At 43.6% G+C, this 16,483-nt stretch overlaps 1 protein-coding gene across 1 annotated transcript; it reads right to left on the bottom strand.

Annotated features, from left to right (window-relative positions):
* Positions 1-335: 335 nt before the first annotated feature.
* Positions 336-15,515, bottom strand: FAM219B (family with sequence similarity 219 member B). Its single transcript, XM_044279867.1, has 6 exons — positions 15,380-15,515; positions 14,681-14,768; positions 10,130-10,214; positions 9,978-10,055; positions 5,121-5,169; positions 336-1,719 (listed from the first exon to the last, which is right to left on the bottom strand). The coding sequence occupies exons 1-6, from the start codon at positions 15,437-15,439 to the stop codon at positions 1,561-1,563; spliced, it is 519 nt and encodes a 172-aa protein (XP_044135802.1). The 5' UTR covers positions 15,440-15,515; the 3' UTR covers positions 336-1,560.
* Between the last annotated feature and the right edge of the window lie 968 nt (positions 15,516-16,483).

Genomic DNA, 16,483 nt, shown 5'->3' with positions numbered 1-16,483 from the left:
GTGTGTTCCTGCCCCTACAAAGGTCAAGGGTCAATCTCATAGTATAGCCGTCATGGTGGAGGAAATGGAAAAAAAACGGATCAGGCACCATTAACTTTCTTGCCTGATCAGGTTTGTTTTGTTTTTCAAACTGGACACAAAAATGCAGCTTGCATCAGCCCCAAAATGCAACCGATGCATCCTGATCAGTTTTGTCCCCATTGACAATGAATGGGGACAAAACTGATCCATTTAATTCAGGTTTTGAGATCCTCTGCCGGATTAAAAACGCAGATGTGAAAGTAGCCTTACATAGGGAGAAGGAGAATCTCCTATTAATGAAAGCACAGTGTACATAAAACAGAAAGAGAGTTTATTAAAGATACTTATTTTCAGCTAAACATTTGTATTAGAGTTACTTGTGTCTGTAAGCGCTTGCACATGGCAATGTTTGGTCCGTGTGACAGACGAATTTCCTGGACTGACCTCTGCATATCTGAGCTAAACTCACTAAAGTGTAGTGATCAATGATGCGGTGAGTTCCAGCTCAATCACTGGTGTACTGTCCCATACACAAATGATGCTGCGAGTACAGGACAGTAGACCCCCTGTCGGGCAGAACTCAAGGCATCGTTTGAGTACGGGACAGTAGAGCCATAGTTGGACAGGAACTCACAGCATCATTCAGTGTGATGCAGCTAGTTCAGCTCAAATGAGCCATAGTTGGTCTAGGAACTGTTGCCGTTGCCCGGACCAAGCACGACCGTGTGCACGCAGCCTTAAAGTTAGTTCTTGCTTGTTTTGCAGAGCATTCTTGCTAAAGATATATAAACGCAACACTTCAACGTCTTACATTATAAGCCTATTTCATTGTAAAGGAAGTGTTACTTTACAGTACGTAAACATTCACGTCCACCCTACTTGCACTTACTCAATATAATGTGATGTGGACATTTCCTAAAACTGTAACAGAAGGAACCAATGAAAGATCTGGCTAGACAAATTTCTCAGTTTCTTCAACTGAATCCCATCCGCTTTAACATTACTTAATGTATCACAACTCCCACTGTCCGTATTCAGTAACTCAGTGAATGACCTGTTTCCATGATGTAACAGAGGACAGATCAGAGCATTAACACAGTATGGTGTAGTACATAGCATCAGCCAAACAGACTGTCCCATTGAGAATACAAGAAGGGCATCAAACCCATGAGACTCATGTTCATCAATGCTGATGTCCCCCTTCTTTGGAATCACTGTTAGCTTTCTTTGTACCATTTTAAAAGCACCATAGATAACATCTTTGGAAATGATTGTCACAAGGTATATAGCAGTTTCTTCTATGTTACTTCAAGCTAAAGTATCTGGCCATGAATAGTGTTCTTAGGTGCATGTAACAAAGCCAGGCTTTTCATAGAGGCGTTCTGTATCAAGAGGGCCTATACATGCCAGGTGTAGGTCGTCTATCCATACATGTCAGTTCTGTAGACTGCCTGATCAGTGACCTCCCAAGATTAGAGAAAGCTGAGGTGGCAGCTAGTGGATAGAAGTTGGGACAACATATATTTTTCCCATATTTGATCACTGGATGCAGCACGCCCAAGATTCCCCCAAGCAGCATGAACAGGGGAATGAACGTACAGGCTTGGGGGGAATCAAATCTAGATCTTCATCATCTGGAATCTCATCTAAGCGATAGCCGTCCTGGAGAAGTTGCCTGTTAAGGTCTTGTGAGACCTGCTATAAAAAGAGAAACATGAACCAAATTATAACCTGGATCAAAATGCACTTCCCTTCCTGAAACAAACGCTATGCAATACTAATTACATTTAAAGGTGGCCATACATTTGAGATAATGATCGGCCGCATTGCAAACGATCAGTCATCCATGGGATTGTTCGTACGAACGATCCCACCAACTAAACTGCCCGACCAGGGAGTAATTTGTTTTGTAAAAAAAACAGACTTCCTGGTGCCCGAGCACAAGGCCATCAACATGCAGTTTCAGCCCATGAACGGCAAAAGTTTTGCAGTATGGCGGACTGCATTTTTGGCAGACAAGAGTCTGGCGCCAGAGATTGAAAAACGAGCGCGAACGGTCATCCGCAAACGACAGTCGGCTGACTTTAATCTTATGTGTATGGCAACCTTAAAAAAGTCAATCACAGTTTGCAGTGCATGGTATAGGGGTTCTGATGGTAGACCTGGGAAGCCTTGGAGAATTTAGGTTCCCATTGCCTCCCTGGCAGTCTGTTTAATGGTTATACTGCTGACAGATTCACAGAGCTCTGGGGAGGTTTTAATGGCAGGAATACACTACGTGCAGAATTATTAGGCAAATGAGTATTTTGACCACATCATCCTCTTTATGCATGTTGTCTTACTCCAAGCTGTATAGGCTCGAAAGCCTACTACCAATTAAGCATATTAGGTGATGTGCATCTCTGTAATGAGAAGGGGTGTGGTCTAATGACATCAACACCCTATATCAGGTGTACATAATTATTAGGCAACTTCCTTTCCTTTGGCAAAATGGGTCAAAAGAAGGACTTGACAGGCTCAGAAAAGGCAAAAATAGTGAGATATCTTGCAGAGGGATGCAGCACTCTTAAAATTGCAAAGCTTCTGAAGCGTGATCATCGAACAATCAAGCGTTTCATTCAAAATAGTCAACAGGGTCGCAAGAAGCGTGTGGAAAAACCAAGGTGCAAAATAACTGCCCATGAACTGAGAAAAGTCAAGCGTGCAGCTGCCAAGATGCCACTTGCCACCAGTTTGGCCATATTTCAGAACTGCAACATCACTGGAGTGCCCAAAAGCACAAGGTGTGCAATACTCAGAGACATGGCCAAGGTAAGAAAGGCTGAAAGACGACCACCACTGAACAAGACACACAAGCTGAAACGTCAAGACTGGGCCAAGAAATATCTCAAGACTGATTTTTCTAAGGTTTTATGGACTGATGAAATGAGAGTGAGTCTTGATGGGCCAGATGGCTGGATTGGTAAAGGGCAGAGAGCTCCAGTCCGACTCAGACGCCAGCAAGGTGGAGGTGGAGTACTGGTTTGGGCTGGTATCATCAAAGATGAGCTTGTGGGGCCTTTTTGGGTTGAGGATGGAGTCAAGCTCAACTCCCAGTCCTACTGCCAGTTTCTGGAAGACACCTTCTTCAAGCAGTGGTACAGGAAGAAGTCTGCAAGGTAAGAAAAACATGATTTTCATGCAGGACAATGCTCCATCACACGCGTCCAAGTATTCCACAACGTGGCTGGCAAGAAAGGGTATAAAAGAAGAAAATCTAATGACATGGCCTCCTTGTTCACCTGATCTGAACCCCATTGAGAACCTGTGGTCCATCATCAAATGTGAGATTTACAAGGAGAGAAAACAGTACACCTCTCTGAACAGTGTCTGGGAGGCTGTGGTTGCTGCTGCACGCAATGTTGATGGTGAACAGATCAAAACACTGACAGAATCCATGGATGGCAGGCTTTTGAGTGTCCTTGCAAAGAAAGGTGGCTATATTGGTCACTGATTTGTTTTTGTTTTGTTTTTGAATGTCAGAAATGTATATTTGTGAATGTTGAGATGTTATATTGGTTTCACTGGTAAAAATAAATAATTGAAATGGGTATATATTTGTTTTTTGTTAAGTTGCCTAATAATTATGCACAGTAATAGTCACCTGCACACACAGATATCCCCCTAAAATAGCTAAAACTAAAAACAAACTAAAAACTACTTCCAAAAATATTCAGCTTTGATATTAATGAGTTTTTTGGGTTCATTGAGAACATGGTTGTTGTTCAATAATAAAATTAATCCTCAAAAATACAACTTGCCTAATAATTCTGCACTCCCTGTACAAGTACACCCAGCCTATTGTAATATATGGAAAAATGCAAAAAGCACCTTTGTGGATTTCAGCAGAATCAACCCTATCAAACCAGGCATAATACCTGGTAGGACTGACCCAGATGATCAAAGGGGTTGTTCTCTCCTAAAAACAGCACATCTGTCTGTAGGTTGTGTCTGGTACTACTGCTCAGCTCCAATGAAGTGAATAGGGATGAACTGCAATACCACACACACAAGTGGACAAGTGTGGGGCTGTTTTTGGAAGAAAGCAGCCATATTTTTTATGATCCTGGACAAACCCTTTAAAATCAAAACTGGCCCTAGCCACTTGATGCACCTTAGCACCTCCAGTTGGCACTGCACTCCACTTGAATGACAGGGCTTGGCATCAGAAGTGTCTTTTTGCCTGACCCTGTCACCCTGTGCCATAAAGCACACCCACACTGCATGCGCAGTGGTCTTATATGTAGTGGGACAAAGAGAATCAGATCTACTGTGCATGTGTCAAGGGTGTACTTTGCGGCACAGGATGACAGGGCCAGGCGAGAAGACTCTTCTGATGCCTGGTCCTGTCAAACAAGTGGAGGGGAGAGTGTCCAGCGATGCTGAGCAAAGGAGTTAAGGTGCTCACCCTCTGAGCACTTGAGCCTTACTGTGCATAAAATTTAAAAACAAGGATTGCTCAATAACTGCATAACATATCGTATGGTAATCAGCCGGGTCATCCCTACCAGGCATTATGCCTAGTTTAATAGGATTCATCCTGAAAGAGCGATAGAGGAACATTTACTAAGCGCTTTACGCATGAAAGAAATTGGCGTAAGTTATGGTTAAAGTCTGCACCAGGCCTCTCACGCCAGCGCAGTGAGATTAAGACTGGCATGTGGGTACGCCAGTCTTGAGAATTCCCCCCCACCCACCCTTTCAATGATGCTCGTAAGTGGATCTGTCACCACTGTTATCACAGTGGCTTAGGTTGTATGATAAATCTGGTGCATCTATAAACTTCTGGTCCAAAAATTTAAGCTATATTGTAGTTGGCTTAGTTTACATTTTTTCGTCATAAATTTTGGAGAAAAAAAAGTCATTGTGTTGTAAAATAAATAAATAAAACAAGAGCCAAAATGGACCTGTAGTAAAAAGGACATCTATCCTAGTTTTTATTGGTGTACAATTGCTGGTGCAGTTTTTATCTTAGATCTTTTATGCAATGTAGAAAGAATCCATTGTTACTTTAAGACCCGGAATATCAAGGGGGATGTATTTCTTCAATATAAACTTACCTCTGCTGAGGAATATCCAGAGGAGCATCTAGATTCCAACTCTACATCACTACAGCAGGGAGGAAATCAGGACAGGAATCGGGAGTTAAAGTCAGCAGGGTGTAGACAGGAAATGGAAAAGATGGGGAAAAAGGAAAACATTTCATTTAGCTCTCTCCATCTAAAATAGACCTTTTAAAACTGCAAATCACAACATAACATTATCGCTAAAAAGCTTTTATAGGAACGCCCATTAGCGACAACCTGCTGGTGTAAATGTGCCGCCGATTACCCGATGTGGTAACCTAATTTATCATTTGCCGGCAGCAGATTGTGCTGTCTAAACAGCCTCTGCTGTCGGCAAACTGTTTCTATAGGATGACGAACGATGGCATTAGTGATCACTCCTTTCCATACTGTGGAGGAGATCGCTGCATGAAAATGCTGTGATCTTCTTCACCGATGAGCAGGAGATTGTCGCGATGGAATGCTTTGATCTGCATTTTCCATCAGTATTTGTAAGCCAATGCCAGGCCATAAATATTTCACCTTTTCTCTTTTAGTCCGACTCCTGGTTTTCACTTATAAAATTCCCTTTAGGGTCCATTCACACGTCCGCAGCGTATTGCAGATCCGCAATACACCCGGCCGGCACCCCCATAGAACTGCCTATTCTTGTCCGCAATTGTGGACAAGAATAGAACATGTTCTATTTTTTGCAGAGCCGCGGACCGGAAGATCGGGGCCACGCTCAAGAAATGCGGATGCGGACAGCACACTGTGTGCTGTCCACATCCATTCCGGCCCCATAGAGAATGAATGGGTCTGGATTAGTTCTGCAACGTTGCAGAACAAATCCAGACCCAATTCTACAAACGTGTGAATGGACCTTAATTAAAAGGAATTCCCAGTACTTACTATCCTTAAGTAGGGATGACCGAACTTGTGTTTTCAAGTTTGGCGTACAAGGTTCTAAGAATTCCGTTACCACGGACCATAACTCATCAATATCAAAATCTGTGGTAGAGATGAGTGAATGATTCATCTCATCAGCAGGGATTCTTGACCTGCGGGGAACTGTCACCCTGACCCTAATAATTTCTTGACCTGCGGGGAATTGTCTCCGCAGAAGTACACAGCTCCGGACACTACGTATTAGCCATGCCCACTTACTGCAGCACTGCCCTTTAAGTGATTGCTGTGCTGACTGGAGTATTGCTCCCAACTACACAATGTACAGAGCTGTGTAGTTTCGGCACGGCAACTCCTCAAAACAGCAGTCAGTGGCTCGGGGCCAAAAATGTGTGATTCCAAGCGATCAAAAATACATATGTACCCCAAAATAGTACCAAACAGTCATCTCATCCCACAAAAAAAAAATAAAAAAAAAAATTTATATATATATATTTATTTATATATATATATATGACCCTACCTAAGACAAACACCTAAAAAAAAAAATCTAAAAACTATGGCTCTCAGAATATGGAGACACTAAAACTTTTTTTTTTGTTTCAAAAATATTGTTATTGTGTAAAACCTGCTCTATAAAAATACCACATGATCTAACCTGTCAGATAAAAATTGTAAATAAAAACGGTGCCAAAACAGCTATTTTTTGTTCCTTGCCTCACGAAAAAGTGTAATATAGAGCATCCAATAATCATATGTACCCTAAAAAAGTACCAACAAAAGTGCCACCTTATCCCGTAGTTTCCAAAATGGGGTCTTTTTTTGGAGTTTCTACTCTAGGGGTGCATCAGGGGGGTCTTCAAATGTGACATGGCAACTTAAAATTATCCCAGTGAAATCTAGCCTACAAAAACCATATGGCGTTCCTTTCCTTCTGCCCCCTGCCATGTGCCTTTAATCCAGTTTACGACAACATATGGGGTGTTTTTGTAAACTACAGAATCAGGGCAATAAGTATTGAGTTTTGCTTGTCTGTTAACCCTTGCTTTGTTAGCGGAAAAAAATGGATTAAAATGGAAAATCTGCCAAAAAAGTTAAATTCTGAAATTTCATCTACATTTTCCTTTAATTCTTGTGGAACACCTACAGGGTTAAGAAAGTTAGTAAAATCAGTTTTTTAATACCTTGAGGGGTCTAGTTTCTAAAATGGGGTCATTTTTGGGTGGTTTCTATTATGTAAGCCTCACAAAGTGACTTCAGACCTGAACTGGTCCTTAAAAATTGGGTTTTGGAAATTTTCAGAAAAATTTCAAGATTTGCTTTTAAACTTCTAAGGCTACTTTCACACTTGCGTTCGGAGCGGATCCGCTCCTATAATGCAAACGATGGTATCCGTTCAGACGGATCCGTCCAGACTTTACATTGAAAGTCTATGGGGGACGGATCCGTTTGAAAAATGCACCAAATTGTGTCACCTTCGAACAGATCCGCCCCCATTGACTTCCATTGTAACTCTGGACAGATCCGTTTGCCTCCACGTGGCCAGGCGGACACCCGAACGCTGCAAGCAGCGTTCGGGTGTCCGCCTGATGAGCGGAGCGGAGGACAGACGGTGCCAGACTGAGGCATTCTGAGCGGATCCGCATCCACTCAGAATGCATTAGGGCTGGACGGATCCGTTCGGGACCGCTTGTGAGAGCCTTCAAACGGAACTCACAAGCGAAGCCTCGAACGCTAATGTGAAAGTAGCCTAAGCCTTCTAACGTCTCAAAAAAAGAAAATGTATATTACAAAATGATCCAAACATGAAGTAGACCTATGGGAAATGTAAAGTAATAACTATTTTAGGAGGTATCACTTTCTGTTTTAAAAGCAGAGAAATTGACATTTTGAAAATTGCTAATTTTTCTAAATGTTTGGTAAATTTGGTATTTTTTGTATAAATAAAAATGAAATATTTTGACTCAATTTTACCACTGTCATGGAAAAAAATATGTGACGAGAAAACAATCTCAGAATGGACAGGTAAAAGGGTTTTAAAGTTATTACCACATAAAGTGACACTGGTCAGATTTGCAAAATTAGTCTGTGTCCTGAAGGTGAAAATTGGCCTGAAGGGGTTAAGCCACTGCACAACCCCTTTAAAACTGATATGCAAACTGTAACTATATAATGGCTTTAACACAAACTGAAACTTTTGTCCCTTTCACTTCGCCTAATTCACCCCCACCCTAGACTGTAATGTTTGTCTACCATCAATCATTAACCCTGCACTGAAACCAATGGCCTGTCCCTGCAGCTTTATCTCCCATATAAAAATGTTGTTATCTTCACTCAAAGCTAAAAACCACATTAAGGCGTAGTCTCACACAGTTTTTAGTGGCAGTTTTTGATGAAGGTTTTTGAGCCAAAGCCAGAAGTGGGTTGGAAGGAGTGAGAAATATAAGGGAAGGACTTAAAACTTCTCCTTCCTGCTGAATCCACTTCTGGCTTTGGCTTAAAAAAAAAACTGCATCAAAAACTGTGTGCAACACCGCCCTTAAAGGGAAGTCCCATCTGCGACTAAAATGTCCCAGATGAAATGTAACTGTACCTTAGAAATACATTGCTTTACTGGTTTTGGATCAGTTTCTAGTAATTTCATAGTGTTCTCTATACACACTGGGTGTGTTCATACAGTGCAGTCATATCACATTTTTTGCAAAATTGTATCAAAAGAAAGTGGTCTTTTGTAAAAATGCCGATGTCACTGCACTGTGCGACTATAACCGATATAGAGCTGCTTTGCAAACTTGATAAAAAGGGTGGTCTGGAAGGATTATATTTGATAATTAGATAAAGGTGCAACAAAAAACAAAACAAAACATTATTCATCTCACTGATCTGATCCTTCTGATGCTAATGGACCACTGCTACCTGGTCCAGAGTCAACGCCCAGGAAACTGCTGGAGACAGCTAATCGACTAAGGGCCCTTTCACACCTGCGTTCTTGTCTTCAAAGAGTTCCGTCGTCGGGGCTCTATGCCGGAAGAATCCTGATCAGTTTTATCCTAATGCATTCTGAATGGAGTGAAATCCGTTCAGGATGCATCAGGATGTCTTCAGTTCCGGAACGGAACGTTTTTTGGCCGGAGAAAATACTGCAGCATGCTGCGCTTTTTGCTCCGGCCAAAAATCCTGAAGACTTGCCGCAAGGCCGGATCCGGAATGAATTCCCATTGAAAGGCATTGATCCGGATCCGGCCTTAAGCTAAACGTCGTTTCGGCACATTGCTGCTTCTGGGGCTCTCCAGTCGTACTTTGATTAGGGCATAACTCTGCTTAGGCTACTTTCACACTTGCGGCAGAGTGATCCGGCAAGCTGTTTTGTTGCCGAGACTGCCAGCTAGATCCGGCAATCTGCATGAAATCCGGATCAATCTTAAATTGCGCAGACCGGAAGGACGGATCCGGCATTGCGGTATTTTTAATGCACTAATACTTTTTAATGTAAATTAATGCCAGATCCGGCAACTAATCCGGAATTTTGGACGGAGATAATACCGCCGTTCAAAACGCAGTTCAGTGACTGAACTGAAGACATCCTGAACGGATTATTCTCCATTCAGAATGCATTAGGATAAAACTGATCCGTTCTTTTCCAGTATTGAGCCCCTAGGACAGAACTCAATGCTGAAAAAGAAAACCGCTAGTGTGAAAGTACCCTAAGAAGATGAGAGGCTGGAGAACAAGCTGTTAGAAAGTCAGACGGAGTTTTCACAGAATGGCAATTTGCAGCTGCTATGTTCTGTGAATCACAGACGCTGCAGAAGCCAAATGGTGAATATTTTTTTTTTGTAAAAGCTATTGCAAAACAGTTTTTTAGCCCACAATAAATGTAAATTAATAATTAAAGAAGTCTCAGAAGGCATCCCATAGCCTTTGATACTCAAACACAGAGACATAAAAAAAAAAAAAAAAGGTCACCTGTCAGACTCCAAGGATACTAGCGTTTCGTCAGATGCCTGGCTGAGGGCTGCATATCCCCTGTTAAACTTTACTGACCTGCAATACAGAAAAGGTATTACTACAATACACACATACGACCAGCACACCTCGTATTGTTCAGTAGGCCCTACCTTTTAGGTGCTGCCTTCATTTTTCCTGTTCCTCCAAGCATTCCTTTCTTTCTGAGAGTGGCCCGTGCCATGTCTCGCTGCCTCTCTGAAAGGACAGAAGCTTGGCATTATGCCCTGCACACAAGAGAAGTGCAGCAAGTATTTCTAGTAGTGCCCATTACAATCTGAAAACCTAACACCTGCTCCTTTCCCGTGAACCTGCTCTTGCACAAGTGCAACAAGCCTAAGGCGGTCAGAGTGTAATCCCTGACAGACCAGTTCCTATAACCTGTCTGACATAAAGCAACCCAGAACATTGCAAAACCAATATGGGAGTTGTCATTTGCTGCATCGGATCGGTATATTGTTAAAGTGACCTGTATTTTACTATAAACTGACCTGTATTTTACTATAAACTATGTGCCAGAACGCGGAGGCATCCATTCACTTCCATTGTGTATCAGATCTGCATGAGGATGACCCCAATGGGGCTTCTTGCATAAAATAGGCAGAATGCTACTTATCTGCACAGCAGATTATTTTTCCCATGACATAGCCAAAAAGCCCAGAAATGTTCTGCTGCAGGTGAACAGGTTTACAGGTGAACTCCATTGACAAGGGTGAGCCACGGCTTGCTGATGGATAGGAATCTACGTTAAAATCCTTGTCAAATCTGACACATCTGAACAGACCCCAGGGCTCTGTGCTTCCTACATCAGAGCTCATGTCTGGCACATCCGCCCAGTGGGGGCCCAAAAAGTGTCAGGCCAGTATACATGGATATATTGTGTGTTCTACCGTATAGGAAAGCACAGCAGAATTATCTAGTGGGCTACTGCTTTTATTTAAAATATTGTGGCCAACGGATGATGTATACCAGTGAATGGCAATACGCTAGAGCCTTCCACTGGAGCTGTACATAAGGAAATCTACCTTTAATGGCTTGAATGCAGTGTGCACAGAGCCTTACATGGTCCAAGATATGGCCTTTTTTTTTTTTAAAGAGATCCCACCAATCATAAAAGGGATGGGCTAACATTAATATTTATGGGGATTGGCTGGGCAGATGACTACGGCCAGCTATAGTATTTCACACAATCTGTTACAGCTAACATGTTTATATTACTGATATAGGGTCATACTTTTTAAAGGGAACCGGTCACTGGGATTTTGTGTATAGAGCTGCGGACATGGGTTGCTAGATGGCCGCTAGCACATCCGCAATACCCAGTCCCCATAGCTCTGTGTGCTTTTATTGTGTAAAAAAACAATTTGATACATATGCAAACTAACCTGAGATGAGTCAGGGACAGGACACATCTCAGGTTAATTTGAATATGTATCAAATCAGTGTTTTTACACAATAAAAGCACACAGAGCTATGGGGACTGGGTATTGCAGATGTGCTAGCAGCCCATGTCCTCAGCTCTATACCCAAAATCCGGGTGACAGGTTCCCTTTAAAGACATCTACATTGCCCTGTTGCCTGTAGAAATGTGCCCTACAAAGGTCACAAACATCTGCTGTGGAATGCACTTCATGCACAGGGTGCAGTGTGTAAGGGAGAGGCACCGGCCCGCTAGACCTTGGGATTGCAGTTACACACTGCTCCGCTATAGCTGATCACAATGTACGATACATTGTTTGATATCTGCCTTTCAGGAGATTCTCTGTAGAACATACCCACATAATGCACTGTACTGAAGACCATGAATGGGGGCCAGAAGTGGCTAGTAATGCAATGCTCACGTACATACTAAAAAATCTAGTAAATCTGTACAGACAGTAGTCCTCATGTGGAAAAGGTGTTTTTGAGGCCTCTAGTGTTTATGGGGGCCTCCCAGCACCTTGCCTGATGTCAGGAAGAGAGGAAACAGCTTTTGGATTTCAACATGTCCAACTACCCCTTCAGAATACATGCATACTCAGCTGAGAGTGCATGTGTATGGGGATCGCAGTCAGGATAGTCATCAACCGAAAGAGTGTATAGCTAGATGTAACTTTCCTTGGCGAGAACAAATGATTTCCCAGGGTAAGCGAGGCCCACAGCAGCCAACTTTGCATTTATATTAAAACTACTGATATTTTCTACATGCACTGCCGCCTTGTATTCACTAACAGAGATGACCCCCATCACCCTTTCTGGCTCAAACCATCAAAGAGCTTGGTTCCCTGAAGGCGCATTTACACATACAGAGCCTTCCTTCCTGACAGTCGGCTGCTCGTTCAGTGGAGGAGAACTCTGCATTTACATGCAGTGATCACCTCCACAGTATGAAGACGAGGGATCACTATTGCTATCACTCATCCTCATACAGCTGCATTGTGTCAGGGTGGCAGATCGCTGTTTAGACCGCACAATCTGCTGGCCAGAAAGGATAATTATGGTGCCGCACTAACGATCATTTCACCCATTCAAAAGATGATCTGCGGGACCTTTACATGGGCAGATTCAGGAACGATCGTTCCGGATTATCTGAACGTCTAAATCCCCCTTTACCCTTTTTTTTCCCAACTCATGTACAAGAGAAGGGCAAGATAAAACTTGAAAGAGTGACTCACACCTTGCTTGGTATTCTAGGGGTAAAATCCCACGCTCACAGAGAATGAATAAAGCGGCAGCACACATTCTCAACCAGCCGCTCCATTTGGATGTGGAAATGGGACCTGCGGCAATCATACCCCCACCAATTGAATAGCAATCTCCTATTCTGTGGACAGGGGATAGCTGCATTAGCCTGATTACCACTTTGAGGTAGATCCCTGTGCAGGAACACATGAGAAAGGCTACATGCACACAACAGTATGTGTTTTGAGGTCCACAAATTGCGGATCCGCAAAAAAAAAAACGGATGACGTTCCGTATGGCATCCGTTTTTTTAGTGGATCCATTGTAATAATGCCTATCCTTGTCCGCAAACTAGAAAAAAATAGGACATGCACTATTTTTTTTTGCGGAGCAACGGAACGGATATACTGATGCGGACAGCACACGGTGTGCTGTCTGCGTTTTTTGCGGACCCATTGAAATGAATGGGTCTGCATTCTATCCGCCAAAAAAAACGGATCGGACACGGAAACAAAATACGGTCGTGTGCATGAGGCCTAAAGAGGATAGGGGTTATCCTGAGGTCTTTTATTAATCAATAATTTCAAGCAAGTCACTTAGAAGCCATCGAATCAATGGGAAAATTAAATTGTCCAGACCCAAACTTACCAAAGTGATCTATTTAAAAAAAAATAAAAAATAAAAAAATTTAATCAAATTTTAAAACCCAATTAACATTAAAAGGGGGCAAAAACCCTGGCAAGGTGTCATTTATGGTTGAGGCATGTGGCTGTATTACTTACTCCATGCCTGTTTCCATACTATTGGACCTTGAAAGCACTTCCCAAATTAACAGAACACATCTGACCTTGCTCTAGGCCAGGGGTCAGCAACCTGTAGCACTCCAGATGTTGTGAAACTACAATTCCCAGCATGCTCTATTCATTTCTATGAGAGTTCTTAGAAAATCAGAGGAAGTATGCATGCTGAGAGTTGTAGCTTCACAACAGCTGGCGTGCTGGGCCTGGAGGTTGCCAAACCCTACCATGGGCTCTAAATGTATGGTTCCCACACACAGCCAAAAGGCCACGCTACCCTTTTACTGAGCCCTGTTAGTATTTTGTTTGGCCATTTCTTGGTGTTACTGGGAAAGCTGGGGGACAAACAAGATGGTCGCCATTAAAGATCTTCATGGGGGGGGGGCTCAGCTAGGTTTCACAGCCTCCTGAACAACAAATGTGGCTAACTATGCAGCTAGATACAGTAAGGGGAGGTAGGAGTAGACATGCCATCCAGGAGGCTGGTAAGCTGGGTAGGGCCCCATTCACACATCCGCAATTTCGTTCCGCATTTTGCGCAACGGAATTGCGGACCCATTCATTTCTATGGGGCAGCACGATGTGCTGCCCGGATACGAAATTGCGGACCCGCACTTCCGGGTCCGCAATTCTGTTCCCGAAAAAAATAGAACATGTCCTATTCTTGTCCGCAATTGCGGACAAGAATAGGCATATTCTATTAGTGCCGGCAATTTGTGGTCCGCAAATGCAGAACGCACATTGGTGCTGTCCATTTTGCGGATCCGCAAAACACACCCGCCCGGATGTGTGAATGGACCCTAAAGGTGCATTTACATGTGCTGAGCTAAAGCCGATTGTCTGGAAGGAAGCATTTCTTCCTGACAGTCAGCTGCTCGTTCAGTGGGGGTGATTTACATGCAGTGATCACCTCCACAGTATGAGGATGTGTGATCACTATTGCCATCGCTCATCCTCATACAGCTGCATGGTTTCTGGGCAGCAGATCCCTGTTTAGACCGCACAATCTGCTGCCCAGAAAGGATCATTTAAGTGCCTGCACTAACAATCTGCATTTTTGCAGCCCTGTAGAAATGAATGGCTCTACATGCAGATCCAATATACGGTCGTGTGCATGAGGCCTAAATAAAACACATAGACAAAGAGTTTGCTGGATTTCATGTATAATTCTATATCCTACAGGTCACACTCCCTGGGAATACTCACGTAACTTGGCCTGGATGGTAGGACCCTTGCTCATCAGATATGGTCCCTTTTTCTCCACACCAGCCCCCTTGGACTCCGTCGTCCATCCCTGTCAAGGAGAATTATTACAATCACAAGGAATGGTAATGAAATAAAGCAATCTCATTGGAAGAGCTGCCATATAGATGCATCTGACATGATAAGTCCTCTGTGCAGCACTTACTTACAATGGAGCTTTTGTATTCAGTTATCAGACCCCTGCAGGCACCATGAATACCCCCCTGTCAGTGATTACCAATGCCGACCACACACATAGTATCGCTGGAATGGCGGGGCAATCACCTGTCCATCAGATTGTCCTCCCCCCCATCAAACGCTTCCATTACATCTCCTATACTGGTTGTCAGCTGCCCTATAGTTATTGGCAATGCACAGCTACCCATCTGACAACACAAGGACTTATGTTAAGAAGAGATTTTTCCAGTCCACATATATGTTGTACCCATTTACTGTATACATTCACACATGCCAAGGATGGGCAATGTGGGCTTTAGAAAAAGAGACAAGGAGGAAGTGAGTCAGTAACAAGTGGCAGCCGCTGGGTAATGCCAGCTGATACATCCTAGTACCCCAGCCCTAACACATACAGGAGTAACTGTGACGTTAGTAACTATTCACACTACACCCTGACGTAACACGTGACGACAACAGCCCCGTTACCTGCGCGCTGTCCCCGGCAGAGGAGCGGTGGCCGGTGTCACTCCAACTACCAGGCTCCATCTGTCTCAGGCCGGGCGCTTACAACACCCATGTAAAGGACTGTGCGCGTCTGGGCCAACAGGAAGCTGCCGTTGTGGTCACGTGACCTGCTGTCACGCCTTCTGGGAAAAAATGACGTTTTGGAAGCCGTCAGGGAGTCACGTGACGCCATGCGCTGCGTCTGAGTGTATCGGAGGGTGAGGGCGGTGGTCACAACCTCCAGGGCTCCATGGTAACAGTGATAGATGACATATGAGGTCCGCCATAGAGGGAGAGTCAAGTCTTATTCCAGGAAGAATGATATGTTTATTGTAATAAAGCACCAAAAAATGTATTCATCCCCCCACCACAAGAGCCCATTTGCTTTTCCATGAGGTATCTTTATGAGGGGTGAGGCAGGAGTTGTATTTTTAATTGCATATTGTGGGGTACATATTGCGTATTGTAATTTATTATAAACTTTTTTTAAAATTTGTTTTTAGGGGAAGAAACCCACAAATAGGCAATATTTTGGGTTCTTTGTGTAGTATAAATTATGTTAACTTTAAGTTTTATAGTATTTTGCGCTTTATTAGTATCTGATTGGTGGGGTCCGAGACCCCCACCGATCAGCTGTTTGAGAAGGCACCGGTTCTCACAGTAGCGCCGCGGCCGTCTCCGTGCTCACCAAGCACAGCGCCGTACATTGTATAACGTATGTGCTCAGTATTGCTGGTCAGCCCCATTCACTTTTATGGGGCCGAGCTGTGCCATGTGATCGATGAACGTGACATCTCATAGCTGTGATAGGTGCCGATGCCTTCTCAAACCGCTGAACGACGAGGTCGGACCCCCACCGATCAGTTAAAATATTTCAGAAAACCCCTAAAGGGGTTGTCCAAAACCAGGGACGTAGCTAAAAGCTCATGGATCCTGGTGCAAGGGTTCTGCTCGGGCCCCCCTTCCCTCAGTACTTTGTTGCCAGGGAAGCACATAGACTTCGTGCTGCCTGAGGCAAAAATTTAAACGGCACCTCCCCATGCCAAATCCTTAACCTAACCCCTTCCCACCAGCCGAGGTGTAACT

Source organism: Bufo gargarizans, chromosome 2 (genome assembly GCF_014858855.1).
Source record: "Bufo gargarizans isolate SCDJY-AF-19 chromosome 2, ASM1485885v1, whole genome shotgun sequence".
Classification (NCBI taxonomy): domain Eukaryota; kingdom Metazoa; phylum Chordata; class Amphibia; order Anura; family Bufonidae; genus Bufo; species Bufo gargarizans.
This window is presented reverse-complemented; position numbering and strand designations above follow the sequence as displayed.